Below are 18,689 nucleotides of genomic sequence, written 5' to 3'. Positions count from 1 at the left end.
CAACCCAATGAATTATGCAAACCAGCTTTGCCAATTTTTCATAAATTTAAAGGTTCAAGTGTAGTCAGCTCCTTACTATGCAATATGTGGCCTGCAGCATGGGCTATGGATGCAGAGAGCTCCTAATCAGCAGAAGTCCCGGGCAGCGAACAGTTACCCACTCAGTGATACCATGCCCTTGGTGCAGCCCAAGAGAAGGGCAACGCTGAGCTGTTTTCAAAGCATGGCCACAGGGAACACCTCTGCCCTTGTATGATGGGATATTCTCTTCAGCTGAGGTAGGCAGAGTGGTGTGGCTGCCAAAGTAAATAAGTAGTGAATAGGGGAATCAAAACATAGCATCAAAAAAATCAGGCACATTAGGCCCCCTTTCTGGATAAGCTCCTTCAAGAAAATTAAAAATAAAAGCATTGTAAATAACCAAGAGTGAAAAACATGCCTCTAGCTCATTTCGTGGGTATGAGAGCTAAAACGGCAGGGAAGAAAGAAAGGGGAAGAAAGACTGAAACTGAATAAAATGGAAATGAATACTTGCAAGGTCTTAAAAAAAAAAAGTATTTAACCATCTGTTTGGTTCCCCATTCACAGAGTAAGATGTAACGCTCTTTACTAGGGAAGCCACCTGAATTAGGGTGACCAATGATTGTGGTTGCTGGGGATCTTAATGTTTCTGGAAACATGAGACTATCACTGCTAAGCCTTGAAAATCTTGAGCAAATGGTGGGTCACCCTACTTTTTACAGAAGATACAGTGCTCTCCGGGTCCTACCTGGAGGAAATGAAGCATATTCCATTTATTTCTTTTCAATTCTTTTTGGAGGGAAGATATATAAAGACACTGGGTAAGTCTTCCTTAATGACTATAAAATACATATTTTCTAGCATGGAGGGGAGAATCTCATTAAAACTAACGTATATTGTCTGTTTTTTTTAATCTAGGAAGCTGCTATTGAATATTTTTAATAAAAAGTTTATAAAATGTAGAAACTAATTTTGCAGTTTAATTTTAACTTTTGTTTTTGGGTTTTTTTTTTTTTTTTTTTTTTTTTTTTTTGGAGATAGGGTCTCACTCTGACGTCCAGGCTGGAATCCAGTGGCGTAATCTCTGATCACTGCAGCCTCAATCTCTGGGGCTCGGGTGATTCTCCCACCTCAGCCTCCTGAGTAACTGGGACTACAGATATGCACCACCACACCCAGCTAATTTTTTGTAGTTTTTGGTAGGGATGGGTTTTCCCCATGTTGCCGAGGCTAATATTGAACTACTGGGCTCAAGTGATCCACCTGCCTCAGCCTCCCAAAGTGCTGGGATTACAGGCATGAGCCACTGTGCCTGAACTTAACTTTTTAAAGTTGGCTCATTACTGAATATTAGCTAGACAGGGGATTAAATGTACCAAAACTCTCCCATGCATATAATAATAATTATAATTATATGCATTGCTTTACATTTATTTGTTGTACATAGATAAAACTGCATGTTGGGCGTTTTTCTTATTTCTAAGTGGTAAAAAGAAATAATATAGGTAAGCATACTTTTATTTCCTTGCTATTGGAAAATATAGAGACCCTGAAACTGACACCAAAAAAAAAAAAAAAAAAAGATTGGGGCAGCACTTTGGGAGGCCAAGGCGGGAGGATCAGTTGAGCCCAGAGGTTCAAGACCAGCTTAGGCAACATGGCAAAACCCTGTCTCTACAAAAAAATAAAAAAAATGAGCTGGGCTTAGTGGCATATTCCTATGGACCCAGCTACTGGGGAGGATGAGGTGGAAGGATTGCTTGAGCTGGGGAGGTCATGATTGCACCACTACACTCCAGCCTGAACAACAGAGCAAGATCCTGTCTCAACAAAACAAAACAAAACAAACCACACACACAAAAAAGACTGGCAAGTACTGTTCAGTAAAATAAAACAGCTGAATGGTACAACATGTAATGCTAATTATAAAAATAATCAATGCAATGTTTCTTTCATGTCAAAACTCCATTCTTTACATTATTAAAGCTTTTGAGATTCTGAGTATTTAACTCACTGGTCAACTAATGATGGGAAATTAGACTCTAAGTTGAAGGGCTTTTAAAAGATCTATGATGGGTGCGGTGGCTCACACCTGTAATCCCAGCACTTTGGGAGAACAAGGTGGGCAGGTCACCTGAGGTCAGGAGTTCGAGACTCTCTCTTTTAAAAAATACAAAAATCTCTTTTAAAAAATACAAAAATTAGCTGGGCATGGTGGCACATGCCTGTAGTCCCAGCTACTTGGGAGGCTGAGGCAGGAGAATCGCTTGAACCCAGAAGGTGGAGGCTGCAGTGCAGTGAGCTCCCATCGCGCCACTGCACTCCCACCGAGGTGACAATATTTCTGGGCTCTAGCAGTTAGTTCCAGGTAGTTTCCACTTTAATGAGCTAAACAGGAAAGATAATCATAGTTCTTGCCAGTAATTGGTGAGGGTAAAATGAGGGCAAAAAATAGATAACTTTGATTCTTTTGACTTCCTCTCTCTTGATAATTTGTGACACTTGATGTGAACCCAAACATATTTTCCTCCCCACACCCCTCCATCTGTCCATTCGTATTCTTCAAAGATAATACCATCTACCAACATTAGTGCCTACAGAAAAGGCATCCCATGTTTCTGTTAAAGTCAGATTAAGTGGATGTGTTAGATCATAGCATTGGTGGGAATGAACTACCCCTAACTCGATATACCAAAGTCCAGTGGCTGAAATCCCTGGAAAAGTTGTAGTCCCCTTTGGGCTGAGAGAAACTGGATCCCATGTGGTCTTACTTCATGAAGCAAACATCTGAAATTGATTAACCCCTTTTCAAAAGCAGTGTTAGGACTTCAACTGTGGACATCCAGGGGCTGTGAATAATGAATGTACCAATGAGGAGAGCACTTCAAATAGACAGGTAAATCCACACGATTCTAAATAATTCAAATAAAATGACTGGAAGAGGGCAGTGGAAAATTACTACTGTGAGAGCAATATGATCAAGGATAACTGGGCACTATCATTCGCTCCAGAATTCTTGTGTTTCATAAGATAAATCTGAGTCCATTCAGCAGTGGAAAATAAAGGGCAACAGAAGAGAGCGACCATGGTTACTGTAACATTAGAGGTTTGCAAGACTCTACTGAGGAGATGAGTTCCCTTCTCCCAGAAAGAGCGATCAATGTCATTTTACACACACAAAAACATTACACAGCTCAAACAGCTGCAAGGTCAGCTTTGGGTAACACAAGCCAGATCGTAACTAAGTAGGATTAAAGGATTACATTTCATTTATATGTTCAATTGTCTGTCTCTCAGCTTTTCTTCTTATTACCATAGTACTGGGGAAGTTTACACTTGGCCTTCTTTAAAAAACATACTATTTTTAACTTACCTGAAGAGAAAAAGAATACCAATACTTGGTAGAAGCAAAAAGAAATTTAAAAAATGTAGTCTATAGATGTATAATGGCAATACAAAATCAGGCTGGTCATATTAAAAAAAAAATGAGATGGGTTTGCAGGTCCTATTCCCATAGGTTCCCTTTTGTCTGCATCCCATCTTTTCTTCTGTGAATTCCGAATGGGCAACGAGAGGAAAGTCCTTCCTCTTCCAAAGTAGAACTATCCAGTAGCCCATTTTCCGTACTCATCTTACTGTCTATGACAGATTTGAAATGGTCACAAATTCCTTGACATTCCCTCATGGAGATGAAGAGTTATATCCCCTCTCCTTGAATTTAGGCAGCCTCTGTGATTTTTTTCTTTAAGAGACAATGTCTCACTCTGTCAGGTAGAATGCAGTGGCATAATCTTGGCTCACTGCAGCTCCAAACTCCTGGGTTCAAGCAATTCTCCCACCTCAGCCTACCAAGTAGCTAGGGCTATGCCCAGCTAATTTTTTAAAATTTCCCTTTAGAGACAAGGTCTCAGTATGTCTCCCAGGTTGAAGGAAAGTGGCACAATCACAGCTCAGTGCAGCCTTGAACTCCTGGGCTCAAGCCATCCTCCTGCTTCAACCTCCTGAGTAGCTGGGACTACAGGCACTCACCATGCACCCAGCTCTTTGTGACTATTTTGATAAAATGCTGTGGAAATGACGTGATCTGGTATCTATGCCCAGGCTGTAAAAGATTGGAATATTTGCTCATGGAGCCTGGGAGCTGCCATGTAAGAAGCCTGTATTCAAAAAGAGCTGGCTGAGTCCAGCCTTCAGCCATTCCTGCTAAGGTACCAGGTCAGCCGCCAGCTGAATACTACAAGTGTCCATTGTTTGAAGTCACTAAGTTTTGGGGGTTATTTTATTGCATAGTAATAGATAACCATAGTTTGGTCCCAGAACAAGGGGTCAACTTCAGTTTGCCAGCTAAATCAGGCCTGTCTCATGCCTCTACTAAGTTTGATTGGAACACAGCTACACCCATTTGTTCACACACTGTCTATGTTTGCTTTCCTGCTCGAGAGCAGAGATGAGTAGTTTTGCAAAGGGGTCTGTATAGCCCACAAAGCCTAAGATATTACTATCTGGCCCTTTACTTAAAAAGTTCACCGATCTCTCTCCTAGAAAAATCCTTACCCATGAAATACATACTTTTCTTTTTCTTTTCTTTCTTTCTTTCTTTCTTTTTTTTTTTTTTTTTTGAGACAGAGTCTTGCTCTGTCACCCAGGCTGGAGTGCAGTGGTATGGTCTCAGCTCACTGCAACCTCCACCTCCCAGGTTCAAGCAATTCTGCCTCAACCTCCTGAGTAGCTGGGATTACAGGTGCGCGCCAACACACCTGGCTAATTTTTGTATTTTTAGTAGAGACGGGGTTTCACCATGTTGGTCAGGCTGGTCTCAAACTCTTGACCTCATGATCCACCCGCCTTGGCCTCCCAAAGTGCTGGGATTACAGGCATGAGCCACTGCACCCGGCCAAAACCCATACTTTTCTTTCCAGGAGAATATATAACTGACCTGTTGCCATTCATCATCTAGTCTTGCTAGACTAGGAGAAAGAGATCTTAAGCTGACTTTGGCCCAGGCATATAACCTTTGAAAAGCCAGTTCTCTTGGTCTCAGTTCCATCATTTGTAAAATGAGGAGATTGGACTAAGTCAGTCTTTCCCTAGACATGTTCCACTGGACCCATAGGATGCTCAATGGAAAAGCAGATCTGCAGTCACAATTTTAGGGGAAGCTCTGCATACTATTTGTCCTATTGGAGATATAAAATACACATTGGCATATTCAGGGTTCTGTAGTAAAGAAACCAGACTACTTTTGTTCACCTAAGTGTTTTCTCAAACATTTTTGGTATCAGGATTATTTTCCCATAACACTTAATGATATCACATAGGACCCACGTTATAAATAATATAGTCTAGGAAATACTATATTGGGTGCTCTTTAAAGTCCCCTTTTGCTTCAATAGTCCCTGGATCTAGGATTAATTCTCCTGGCTACAGCATTAACTTTTTTCAGAGCTCTTATAGACTTCCCTTTCCAAAAACTGTTGCCTTTCATTTCTTAGCAATGTGATACTCTGCCAGTGTAATTTGCTGACTTTTCAGACTGGAGATACGGTGGCCAATTAAGTAAGTCGCAAATTCTCCTAAAGGAATTAAAATGACCCAGTGATCACCAATCTTTGGATGACAATTATAATTATGGTCTTGAAGTAAAGCAGGGGCAAATGCGGACACATTTTAAGGTTACCACTGGTTTTTATAATCCAAAGATTTATTCGCATATGCCAAAATAGAGGATACTATTCCTTCTCAGCATTACTACCATCTGTGCAGTATCAATTGAACATGTTTAATAAAGTAAACAGTGTTTAGAAAATGTTAAGTACAAGGTAACCTTATCCATCCAGACTGCCTGTTTAAAATTCCAGGTTATCTTACCAATTATATAAAAAGATAAAGTGTTTATCCTACTGAGATAATGGTAAGGCAAGGCTGTCTTTCCAGTCATGGAGCTGTTTGAAATCTCTGACCTGGGTACAAGTCCTAAGGTAGCTCATTATATTACTTGCTTTTACAGATGCAAATATCTTTTCTTGATTCCAGCTATTTCAGATGTAACAAACCATATTATATGTACAACTACTCAATGATCAACCCTCTCAGCAGCTAAAATCCCTCAAATTTAATAGGACACAAGAATTTTCTCTAGTAATGATTAGAATAAATGTTAATAAACTTATTTTCATAAAAATAAAATTTCTCCAATAAATCTCTTGCATTTGTAATTCTATTTAGGTGTCTGCTTCCCAGAAGACCAAACTGATATAACTATCCTTACAAGATTGTTCCAAAAATTGGAAATAATAACATAGTTCCTGGCTTTTGATAGCTAGACAACAAAGATTATCTTCCTTCAACTGTGAAACATTAGAAGGTCAGGGCTGGGCAATACATTCTTCTGTATCTGTTGAGTGCTTTAATCATACATTCCACTGTGTAACTGGGCTTCACTAGCAGGCAGTGTGAAGTTAAACTTAACAGAGCACGCCATGCTCCAAGCTATCAAATTATCTTCAGCGTCGGTAACCAGGTACATGTGTGTATGGGTGGATGGGTTAGGGGGTAGGAAATTGTCTTTGGAGCCAGATAGATCTAGAACAGATTGAATCCTAATTTGCTATGTCACCTTAGGGAAATCGTTTAATCTCTCTGTTTTCAGTTGCCTAAACTATAAAATGGGGATAATATGGCCTATCTCACCAGGTAACTGTGAAAATTAGAGATAATCTATGTAAAGCATCTAGCACACGGTGTGGCCCATTGTAAGCATCTAATGAAAGGATGCATTATTACTCTTATCGTCTGAACATTCTTTCATTCATTCACTCATTCCACAAATATATATTATGGGTCTACTATGATAGGGAACTGACATACAACAGTGAGCCAGAGAGGCACAGGTTCTTACAGAGTCTACTGGACCAGACATGACATCACGCAAAGTGTATCCAGTAATTATAATAAGAAAACTTAGATGGTGCTTCTTATGTGCCTGGCACTGTTCTAACAGCTTTATCACATATTCACTCACTCAATCCTTACACCAATCCCATGAGATAGGTACTTGCCCAAGATTACATAGTCAGTGTGGATCCAAAACCCAAATATCTGGCTCCAGAGTCTGTGCTTTTATAGGTTATACTGTGTTGCCCTCTCTAAACATTTGAATCAGATTTCATGCTTCTATAGAGCTTAAACAATCCTACACAACTGTATAAAACAATCTAGTGAATCCATTGAGTAAGAAGGACAGTTATTTCCTTTACAGAAGCATAGGCACAGAAATAGTAAGTCAGGGAAAAAGTGGAGAGACTGGCCACTGGGGACCCAGTGCCATGTGATAGCAGTTCCATCTCCCACCCCATCCCTCCATTGCTCACCTTCTAACCCAGCAGCTGTTTTCTGGCAATGGCACTAGAAGAAGAGTTGCTATAATTTCGTTTTTCATCTGACTCAGCCCTGACTCTTTCATCTACTATAACCACAGGGCCTCTCTAGTTCCAATCAATTCTTGACCTTCAGTGTCATAATCTTTTATGCCTGCTGGAATTTTCTTGCAGAAAAGTTAAAGGAAGATCAAACTGGTATGTTTTCTTTCGTTCTTTTCTTAAGCGTATCCACGTGACTGGAGGCTGAATGCTAAGTGGTTTGCTGCATGTTTGCAAAGCAAACAAGGTAGCAGTGAGAAGAGCAGACCCCGGAAACTAAGTTCATTTCTTATTACAAGGCAAACACCATCGACATCTGGATGCCTGAATACAAGCAACATAACAGCAGCAGTTTGTTCCAAGAAATCTTTTAGATGACAACATACCATCATCACCATCATTTTAGAATGAAAATGACAATATGAAGAAAAAAAAACCCACCCGCTTCTAATTAGTCAAGAATGATGAAGACAAAAAATGACCATACTTACTGGGGGGCATTGTGCAAGTTTATCGGCTGCCACCAGTTGAACATTCAAGTGTTTACTTTGTGACTTTCCTCTAGATTTAATCAACCGCTGTAAAACCTGATAGAAGAAGACATGAACCTGAGGTATTGCAGATGAGTTGAAAGAAAATCAAACAAGCCAGGATCTTTTTAATGGTCTGCTTGGCCCTGAGTATTATCAGAGAGGAAATGCAGTGTGAGAAATCATATATTTAAACCTGTAATGATGTCATCTGCTTATATTGGCTCTCAGTTCCATGGATTTGATATGTTCATCCTATTCTAACTCTGTGTGCAGTCTCAGGAGGAGCCTGAGTTCCCACCCTAGATTTTCCCCAGAGATTTCAAAGAGAGACCTGTAAAAATGGAGGGAGTGGACTGTACCAGGTCATTTATGTTAAGTAATACTTTAACATTATTCACCTGAATAATGTTTTAGCTCACTATCTCCATGTCAGATAAATGTCAGAGTCATTTTTTGGTTATTTTTGTCACCGATTATTAACGGGACATTTCAGTTTAATTTTAAATTAATCAGACTATTCTGTGATTGGAGACCCAGGCAAAACATTTGTATTAGTATACTGCTACATGTAAACCTGTGATATATCTATGTCTTTTGGCCACTGCTGTAACTGCATTTGGCCATATACTGCCATCTCCCGTGGCCCTTCCCCTGCAAACAGTGCTAATCTATGAGCTCTGTAATACCCCAGGACATAGGTGTCTGGGAACCCCTGTTCTTGCACTTAAGGACACTACAGTGGGAAGGCTTAACTCTCCTGCACTGCAGTGAAGTGCTTGAACCCCCAGCAGCTCTTTCAATCCATTCTACTGATTCTCAAAAGGCCCTAGTTTGTTCAGGGTTCCCAAGTCCACTGCACCAAAGCAGTGTCTGCAGAGATAGATGGAAGGCTAGGATCTCAGAACATTTGGAGGACAGTACAGCTTCTTTAGACATTCTCCACCCATGAGAGGAGACTGCCATGCTGGTTGGCAGTTGAATTTGTATTTAGGCACCAAAATACACTAGGAGGCACAGAGAAGAAACTGATTATTAAGACAGTACTTCCCAAGGGTATCCATTTCACATTAACTTTTTAAGAACAACATCCTTTTTTAAAAATGAAAGAACACCCAAATCAAAAGAAACCAATTTGGGGCTATTTCACTCTTATTTTTACTTCCCACAATAGCATAAAGATACAAAGCAAATTTCCCATTATGCTTATCATGGAATAACCACATTCTTTCAAGAACTCAACCTAAGCACAAATGTCAGGGTCTACAATGCTTCCATAGGAGATGTTTAAACAGTGATATTCTATTTTATATATGATCAACATAGATGCCTTTTTTGATCAATATAGATGTACTCTCTCAACTAGGTACAGCGTATGGGTGACACAGGAATCAACAGGATCCAAGAAATTTACCAATATAGAATTCATAGTCTATGATAAACCAGAGTCTACTTTTCCACATCTGTCTTAATGTTTTGTTTCTATTATACACTTGCATAACTGTCTGGTTTGGGATCTACAACAGTAGATTTTAGAAGAAATGAACTATTATATTCTTCACTATCTGAAAATTCATAGAATCTATACACTGTGGAAAGATTTTAAATGTGCTTATTAATAATCAGCAAGACGTTCTCCTTTGTCCACTAACAAAAAAACACAGAGCAAAGCACATTTTTAAAAGACGCACTTCTAACCCTTAAGACAGAAAGGAGCTAATTACCTTTGGAGATGAGACTTTTACATGAACAATAATTGGTGCTAAGGAAGTCTTTATAAGTTGCGCTGGGTGATTGATGGTGTCTGCATCAAGAACGACCAGTTGCAAAGACCTTGCCAACTCAAAGATTCTTTCAATTTCACTTTGTACTTCCGCTAAAACGAAAAATAATAAATAGATCCTGGTTATTGTTATGAATTAGTTCTTACATTAGAAAGATATAGTATATTTTCAGATATGTTGGTCTACATTACAAAATAAAACATTTAAAATTTTCATACTCCTGTCTAATTTCAGACCTTTTCTAAATATAGACAGAGATGGGTTGAGTTTTGCATACAACCAGTTGGTAGAAAATTTTGAGATGGCTCTCTTAATTTGCTTCTTCTAGTCAACATAATATTTAGCTGTTTATATACCTACAATAATTATTTTATGTTGTTTTTGACTGTTGTTTTTTTCTAAAGAACTTTAATGTTAGCCATAGAAGCTGAAAGCACATTTAGAAAGCAACTGAAATATATGTGCAAAGCAACATCACATGGAAAGCAAATTACACTGAAATATTTCTATCAACAAAGTATATACTAATATTTTGTGGACATGCTTTTTAAAAAAAAAAAAACCCACAACTCATCTGTTTTGACTGATATGCACATTTTTGTACCACTGGTTAATTGTTCTGAGTCTACCCTTAAAACTAATCATATTACTAAGTCTAGTTAGATTTAAGTATGAAAGCCAATGTACTTGTTCTAAGGCATAATTAGCTTCAGTATTAAAAAAAAAAAGTAAGGCCAATTATATTAAAACGCTGCAATGCATCTAGATGCAAATCTATCTGGCTGGCTCTGATAGCCAAGTGACCCAAATCTGTGCATGAGTCTAGTCAAATGAAAAATCTACTCTTTTCAAATGTCTGAAGCAATCCAGTTTTGTTTTTTTTTTTTTTAAGGAAAACAGATAATCAACATAGAACATGGCTTTCTGAAATATAAAAAAGTTTAATATATATATTTTATAAATTACCTGACTTATTGGATCATGCCCAAAGTCTGAATTATACTATTTGATTTTCAGAGAAATTAATTTGTTTTTGTTTCTGAGATACAGTTTCACTCTGTTGCCTTGGCTGGAGTGCAGTGGCATGATCTTGGCTCACTGTAACCTCTACCTCCCGGGTTCAAGCAATTCTTGTACCTCAGCCTCCCACATAACTGGGATTACAGGCACACGCCACCATGTCCAGCTAACTTTTGTATTATTTCTAGAGGCTAGGTTTAGCCATGTTGGCCAGGCCGATCTTGAACTCTCGAACTCTTGACCTCAAGTGATGTGCCCACCTTGGTGTCCCAAAGTGCTGGGACTACAGGCATGAGCCATTGTGCCCAGCTGATTTGTTTTTTATTTTTATTTTTTGGCTATAGGTGTGACCAAACAATGCTGCAATCTGGTCCAAAGTACATACAGGACACAAAACTATCTAATTTAAATTATTATTATTAATTTTTAGAGACAGGGTCTTACTCTGTGGCCCATGCTGGAGTGCAGTGGTGCAATCACGGCTCACTGCAGCCTCAATCTCCTGGGCTCAAGTGATCCTCCCACCTCAGCTTGCCGAGTATCTGGGACAACAAGTGCCTGGCTAAATTTTTTATTTTTTGTAGAGACAGGGTCTCACTAAGTTTCCCAGGCTGGTCTTGAACTCTGAAGTCCAAGCAATCCTCCTGCCTTGGCCTCCTGAAGTGCTGACATCACAGGTGTCAGCCACTGTACCCGGCCTTAAACGATCCTAAAGATGGCCTAGGGAAAAGGTAATGTTGCTCTATCCTCATTGAAGAGATAAATTTGAAGAGTCAACATATCACTTTTCATGTTATCTAATACCAATGGCCTGAAAGACTTCACATTGGTTGGAAAGGTGACTAGCTTTCAGGATATTAATGAAAACAAAGCAGGCTTATTTGTCAAATTCTTCTGAAATCATATTCTACATTTGTTAGTAATGTAGCATATTTATCCCCTTTTTTCCTCACATGTCAGAAACAGTTTTAAAAGAAATGTTTCTTCAGAAGGAAGTTTGGAAAATAAACTCAATTTTTACTGTAGTAAATTTCAGCCTCAGGATGTCAGGGTATGTTTTCCATTTGCTGTTTTCATTAAACTGTCACTGGCTTATGGGAGTTCCTGGCCAGGACTACATGTGAGCAAGCCTATGTTTTCTTAAGCTTCAAATATGAATACAGTATTTTTGGAAGCAGCAAAAAGACATTGACGCGAACTGGACTGCCCTGGTACAAATAACCCTCAAGGCACTCTGAGTTTCTGTGTAAATGACTCAGAAATACCTGGGCCTTATTTACTCTGCACCAGCAATGAGGTTAAGTGTGGTTTCTGCCAGGAGCAAGGGCAGCCATACCTAATGCTTAACCAACACAAAACTCTTAGGCAACAGGCACTTGAGCAGAGGAAGAGAGGTGCTTGGGCAGAACGAGCCAGCAGGGATGCTGGAGAAGGCCACATTAAATACTGGGGTGAGCCCAATGTTTGGATAATATGTATACAGAATGTAATAAATACATTTTATCTGTGAGGCATATTTACCTATATAGCTCATTTTTTTTTTTTTTTAAAGAAAAAGATCTCAGCCGAATAAAAAAACCTTGGCTACCCGGACTGATTCCCAGAGGGGTTCCAAAGAAGTTTTCCTCATAATCCTATTCCAGTCAAATGGAGCCCTGGGGAGTCATGGACTATGATGTTGGAGGACCTCGATGAACACTTCTATAAACTGACCATGACGATTTGGGCCCACCTCTCTCCAGGATCTCTGTCACAAATTATATCCCTTATACCCAAACCTGTTCATATTTCTCCCATGCTTAAAACACTTCAATGGCTCCCCAGGGCCCAAAGCAACATTTCCCAAAGTGAGTACTCTGGAACAATAATCTCATAAGATATCCTATGGGAAGAAGGGGGTTTTGTGCAAGGGATATATTGCATACTGTAATAGCTTCTCTTTAGAATTTCAAACATGCATTACCCTTCATATCTTCAAGGCTCTAAGAAGTCTTGCAGAGAAGAAACTCGTCAGTTTAATTCATCATTTCCAAATTTATTTGACAATGGAAAACATTCTGAATGTAACAACTACTACTATGTTGTAAAATTAACATTGCATGGGATCTGTTTTGGAGATCTCTTTAGCAAGGCACATTAGAACCCCAGCACGCTGGCCTCAATCTTTTTCAATCTCTTCTGTTCCTCTCAAATCACACCCCCAACTTCCCCGTTCTAAGCATGCTATACACAAATCTACTTGTTTCTCAACAACACATTTTTGTTTACATGTCAATGGCTTTGTATATTCCTGCCTGCCTTGAAGAACCAGCTCAAATGTAACTTCTGAGAAGTCTTCTCACACATCTCTTAACCCCTACTCTTCTTTATACCCCTAGCTCTTTGTTCATAATTCCACTGTCACAGGTATTCTAACCATCTGTCCCTTCTGTCTCTTTGCCCAAGGGTTAGATACTGTGTGTGGGTTATGTCTGTATTTCCTAAGTCTAGCATAATGCATGGCACATAACAAGTGTTCAATAAACATTTGATGAAGGAATCTACAAATGTGCATTAACAAGCACACAAATGGATCACATTGTGGTTATTATAAAATTAATAGATTGCCATGAAATTAACTCCAATGGTTATAGGTTTATGACTTTACAGAGTAAAGGTAAAAACCAGGAGCTGAGATATACTTTGTTTCTTCTTGTTTACACTAACTTGCCCCCCATCCACCCCACTGACTCTGACAGCAGGTGACTGGATTGTAAGGCATGACTTCAGTGAATACGCGTGAAGCCCTTGGCAGGTGTCAATGGTTAAAGGAGTCAGACAACCTGGCTTAAGCTTTTAATTATCTTTTAGCCTTAACCTACTCACCATACATTAGGGGTAGTTAAAAGCCAAAGACACTATAAGGAGTTACAAAATAGGTAGAAAACAGGAGAGCAGAGAATTGATGCTTGTTTGAGAAATCTTCAACCTAACTTAATGTCCTTGTCACCCATGATATTTAACTTTAGTCATTACCTAATAGGATTCACCATCAACACTGCCATTGTACCTCTTCAAGGTCAAAATACTGTGCCCTTGGGCATGTTTCCCTCTGCATGTGGAAGGCTCTAAATACAAGACTAAAGAAGGGACCACTAATCGCTGGGATCTTCCCTTCACAAGCACTGACCACTACTCTATTTGGTATGTTTAGTATTCTTTCACAAAGCAACTATCCAACAAACATTTATTAGCAATTATCATGTGCCAATCCCATGTCAGGAATACTTTGTACCTTCTTTACAAATTGCACAATCTTTGGCTCAAGGTCAGTGGGTTCTTAATGTGATGTTAGGGCATGCAGTCTTGTCTTGAAAATCTTAATTTTGTTTAGTTTTCTATCATCTATAGAGCTAATTTCAACAGTTTAAAAAATATAAGGCATGGAAGAGCCCTATTTATCCTTCCTAGTTAAAACAAGTTGCCCTCAGAATATGAATGTAAAGAGAATCTTAGGAAGTCATGAGTGGACTACACCACCCTTGGCAATCGTGGAGACCATGAACAGGCTTTCCAGATGAACGATGTAATTCACCAGCACTATGGACTCGCTTCTGTGGGTGGTGATTCCATCGTCCACAGCCCTGCTCACCTATGGCTTGATGGAGCTACTCACAGCCTTTTATTCTTCTCCATCATGGAGAATTTTAGGATGCTTTCCAACTGGTACCCCAGGAAAGACATGTTTAAAGTCACTGCATGTTACTAATGGTCATTGCCATTCACAACACCAAGAACACCGTTATCTAGCTTTTCTTCTAAAGATCTCAGAAGGCTGAATACCTCGTTTCCTTTCATGTCAGCTGTGACTCAGGTATGACAGATATCATTAGCCTCGTTGAGAAGCTGAGCAAAGCGGAGATGACTGGTTTCACGTAGTTAGGCAGGAAAAGACTAGGAGAGCCCATTGAGGACTCTTTCCACCAGACTACTAATTAGCTAATTGACTAAAGCTGAGAGACAGCAGGCTCTGGCTACTGCAAGACTCTGCTGCCTTCTTGTCCATAGCTAGCATTCTCTTTAGGTACTCAGTGCTCCCCCATTCAGAATGGGGAACAAATTGAAAAAGACATTCACAAATGCACCATGTGTCAGCCCGGTCTGTAAGCACAGCTTGAAGAAGTACCACATTTGAACATCTTACCTAAGCTGGACCGGGTGTTCGAACGTTCAATTATTGCTCTCTTGCTGGGATTATTTAGGACAGACCTCTTAGCAAGAGAAATGTCAGCTGTCACTCTCGTTATTGATATCCTATGAATAGGAACACAGAACAGAACAAGCCAGTAAAAACGTTATGGGGCTCTCCAAGTGATTTATAACCACAGTAATTAATAACCAATTTACATACTACAGGGGAACCACAGTATAATAAACATTGGCCACAAGTATTTTAAACAGGCTCTGGCTAGTATCAGAATGCAAGCAGAGCAGAATGGAGGAAGGTTTAAACTGTTTCACATACAAAAAAACCTACTCCAGTAAAAATGTTCTTCCTCCATTACGGCCTGCCTTGCTGAATTCCCTTTATAATACACACCATACCAAGAAGGAATCAAAACATATAAATAAACCATGCTCTTTCTAGGAAGCGGCAATACAATTTGCCACAGTTCATAGTTGATTTGCTCTTGAACAAGACCTTCAGGAACTACAAGTGCTTTGCTCTGGCATTTAATGATGCCGGAAAGCTGGGAAACCCTCTTCATTTCGATTATCAAAGACAATCTACCAGTCTGTGGCTAAGTTGCATTCTTTTGTGATACACACGTGATTCGTCACAGGCCCAAAGGGATACTTCATTTGTAAGAATGTGAAAAAATGGTTTTATTTTTTCTGCATGCATAGGATTCTTCAGCATATTTGCATATGACTTTGAATGCATACGGTGGGCAGTCACAAGGCACTCTAGTTGAGAGCAATGTGAGTATTGTGCCAGGATTTGCTAAGTTAGAAAGTATCCTTCGGTCATGCAAGAGAAGAATAAACCAGGGCCTGGCACGGTGGCTCATGCCTGTAATCCCAGCACTTTGGGAGGCCAACATGGGTGTATCATTTGAGGTCAGGAGTTCAAGACCAGCCTGGCCAACAAGGTGAAACTCCGTCTCTACAAATATACAAAAACTAGCCAGGCACAGTGGCACATGCCTGTAGTCCCAGCTACTTGGGAGGCTGAGGTGGGGGAGGTCATCTGAGCCCAGGGGGCAGAGGCTGCAGTGAGCCGAGATCACACCACTGCATCCAGCCTGGGAGACAGGGTGAGACCCTGTCTCAAAAAAAAAAAAAAAAAAAAAAGTGAAGAATAAAGCAAAGACATTGCAAATAAATGCAGAGGGGCATCTATTTGCATATGATTTATCAAATGAGAACATCTGCAACTTAGAATTTAAAGACTATTTTAAACTGAGATTGCTCACCTTCCAATTATCTACCAGTAGAATTCAAAGCTTGCCTCTTTAAGCCAGTTACTGTCACTATGGGCCTTTCTCCATTCTCATCTTCACAGCTTGGTCCCCAGAAAGGAGACAAGGAAAGTAGCACCCCTCCCCTTTTATACTCAGTACACCCATTCTCTTCTGTTTTCAAACTCTTTGGGGATTGAAGCAGGAAGGAGGGTAGAATTATCAACATTTACTGAATCATATGTCATCTCATACCTGTCTGGGGACAACACTGCCAGCACTGTCAGGAGACTGTACCTGATTTCAGTGACCTAAAGCCTTGGGGAGAATTTAAAATAGTCCTTTCCTCAGATGGTTGGAAATCATTCTTTAAAACAACAGTCTGTGCAAAAATTCTGGTGCCATTTTAAGCAAAGCGCTGCTTGCCTGTGTCATTATGTTTATATGCTGTGGGTTGTCAGGAAGTTTTCAATTCTTAAATTTTTAGAACTGTTAGACCCTTTTCATTATTTGATGCATCTTCAAAATTGTCTCCCACAGAAACCAAGAGTTTTTACAGATACACCTCAGGGATTGTTCTGAGGACTAAAGGCAGGTTCAGTGGGCTCCAGCTTCACTATCCTCAGTGCCAGGTAAACATGTCTGCATTTCTGTTTTCTGCATTGGGGCTTTATATATGATTTCGCTATAAAAAGCTGTTCAACTGCTAAAAGACACTGGAAAACATTGGTGCAACAACTTTTTCATCTTACCAAGAGGGAAACTGAGACACACACAGAAAGCTGCACATGGTTAGTTACAGCTCAGGTCTAAACCAGTCCCTGGGCATCGGGCCAGTGCCAAGTCACCTGACTCCACCATTCTCTTACAGTTCAGTGTTCTACAAGCCCAAATCTCCAGCTATGAGTCAAGTGGTCAAGCACAGATGCACAGTCAAGTCTTTGCCTTGCTCTGAGATAGTGAGAATTTAAACCAAGTTGAGGTAGAGTAAACCCACACCTGAGTTTCTATTACTCCAGTTGGCCACTGCAGCTTTCAGCCATGAAGTCTCATGGGCAGCTCCTTCCCTTTCCAGAATAGGGTTTGTGTGGTTTTATTTTTTTTTATTTGATTTTTTTGAGTCAGAGTCTTGCTCTGTCACCCAGGCTGGAGTGCAGTGGTACAATCTTAGCTCATTGCAACCTCCACCTCCCAGGTTCAAGCGATCCTCCCACCTCAGCCTCCCAAGTAGCTGGGATTACAAGCATGTGCCACCACACACAGCTAATTTTTGTATTTTTACTAGAGACGAGGTTTCGCCGCGTTGGCCAGGCTGGTCTCAAACTCCGGACCTCAGGTGATCTATCCACCTCAGCCTTCCAAAGTGCTGGGATTACAGGCGTGAGCCACCATGTCCGGCAATGTGTGTTTATTTTTGTGTTGTTGGGTTTCTGGTTTATTTAAGAATGGAGCTGCTGGATAGAAACATACAGGCATGTTTCAGAGCAATCCAAACATATGACGAGAGAAAAGTGGGTGGGTTTAGGGACAGAATTCAACTTTCTAGACTAATGATTTTTGGACTAATGATGTTTGGAGGGCCCAACAACCCAGAAAGTTGAATTCTAGTCTGCTTAAGTGAAAATCAAATTTTCTAGTTCTATACAAACAAGAGACTCTTGGTTCTTCAAATCTGAAGGGATTATCATCAGATCCACACTTATTTATTTTTTTCTGAGTTATAAAAGCACTTTTACAAAGCTATTTTCAAACACGACCAAAGTTTGAAAAAATTCAGAAAAAAACTGCTTCATATGTTCCAAAATACAGGGAAAGATGCAGACAATAAAGGGCACGTTTTTCTCATTTTATTTGCTAATACAAGTTATTGATTAATAAAAATACACATGCATAAAACAGAGCTCAGAAGAAGACAGGCACAGCCCTAGAAAACCTTCGGTAAGACAAAATAGGAGTTTCCCTTTTCTGTGCAAAGATGCTTACTACTATCAAAACCAGACACAAAACCCAAAATTCTTTTTTATAAAAGGCTCTCTAGAAAAGCAATCACATTCACAACTAAATACTATCTAGCTTATATACTTTTTTTTTTTTTAACTTAAAATGGTATCCTTTCTACTTCTTTTCTTGCTATGCTGAGACCCCCTAATCTCAGCTAGCCCGCCTAGTTTCAGCATTCCCATGTACCTTGTTTGGTATACATCTCTAAAAAGTTCCCTTGGAAAACTTTCTGTGACTTGCTGGCCAGTAGGTAATAGACTAATAGGAGTTTAGTTCCCCAGGAGACCGGATGTAGCAGCAAATGTTCCTGAAAACTAGCAAACATCATTCCCTAAATACAGTAAATCTGAACCCCAATTGTTGCTTACTTCCACTTTAGAATTCATCCTAACTGCTGCAATCCATCATGAGTTGTGAGTATTAGTTTTCTGTGATTTTCTGTGGAAAGATATTACTCTCCATTATAACAGATTC

The 18,689-nt window shown here is 39.8% G+C and overlaps 1 protein-coding gene across 5 annotated transcripts in view; it reads right to left on the bottom strand.

Annotated features, from left to right (window-relative positions):
- The window catches only part of CACNB4 (calcium voltage-gated channel auxiliary subunit beta 4), a 276,094-nt gene that overhangs the window by 13,035 nt on the left and 244,370 nt on the right, over positions 1 to 18,689 (bottom strand). For 4 of the 5 annotated variants that reach the window (XM_030796832.1, XM_003274963.3, XM_030796833.1 and 1 more), the window contains 3 exons: positions 14,957 to 15,066; positions 9,694 to 9,845; positions 7,931 to 8,026 (listed from right to left, as the gene is read on the bottom strand). In XM_030796832.1, coding sequence (XP_030652692.1) covers positions 7,931 to 8,026; positions 9,694 to 9,845; positions 14,957 to 15,066 — 358 coding nt within the window. The remainder of the gene's footprint in view (positions 1 to 7,930; positions 8,027 to 9,693; positions 9,846 to 14,956; positions 15,067 to 18,689) is intronic. The other variant, XM_030796834.1, reaches the window with a different exon arrangement.

This window comes from Nomascus leucogenys, chromosome 17 (assembly GCF_006542625.1).
Source record: "Nomascus leucogenys isolate Asia chromosome 17, Asia_NLE_v1, whole genome shotgun sequence".
NCBI lineage: Eukaryota > Metazoa > Chordata > Mammalia > Primates > Hylobatidae > Nomascus > Nomascus leucogenys.
Note: the sequence above shows the minus strand (reverse complement) of the source record. Positions and strands in the feature narration are given on the sequence as shown.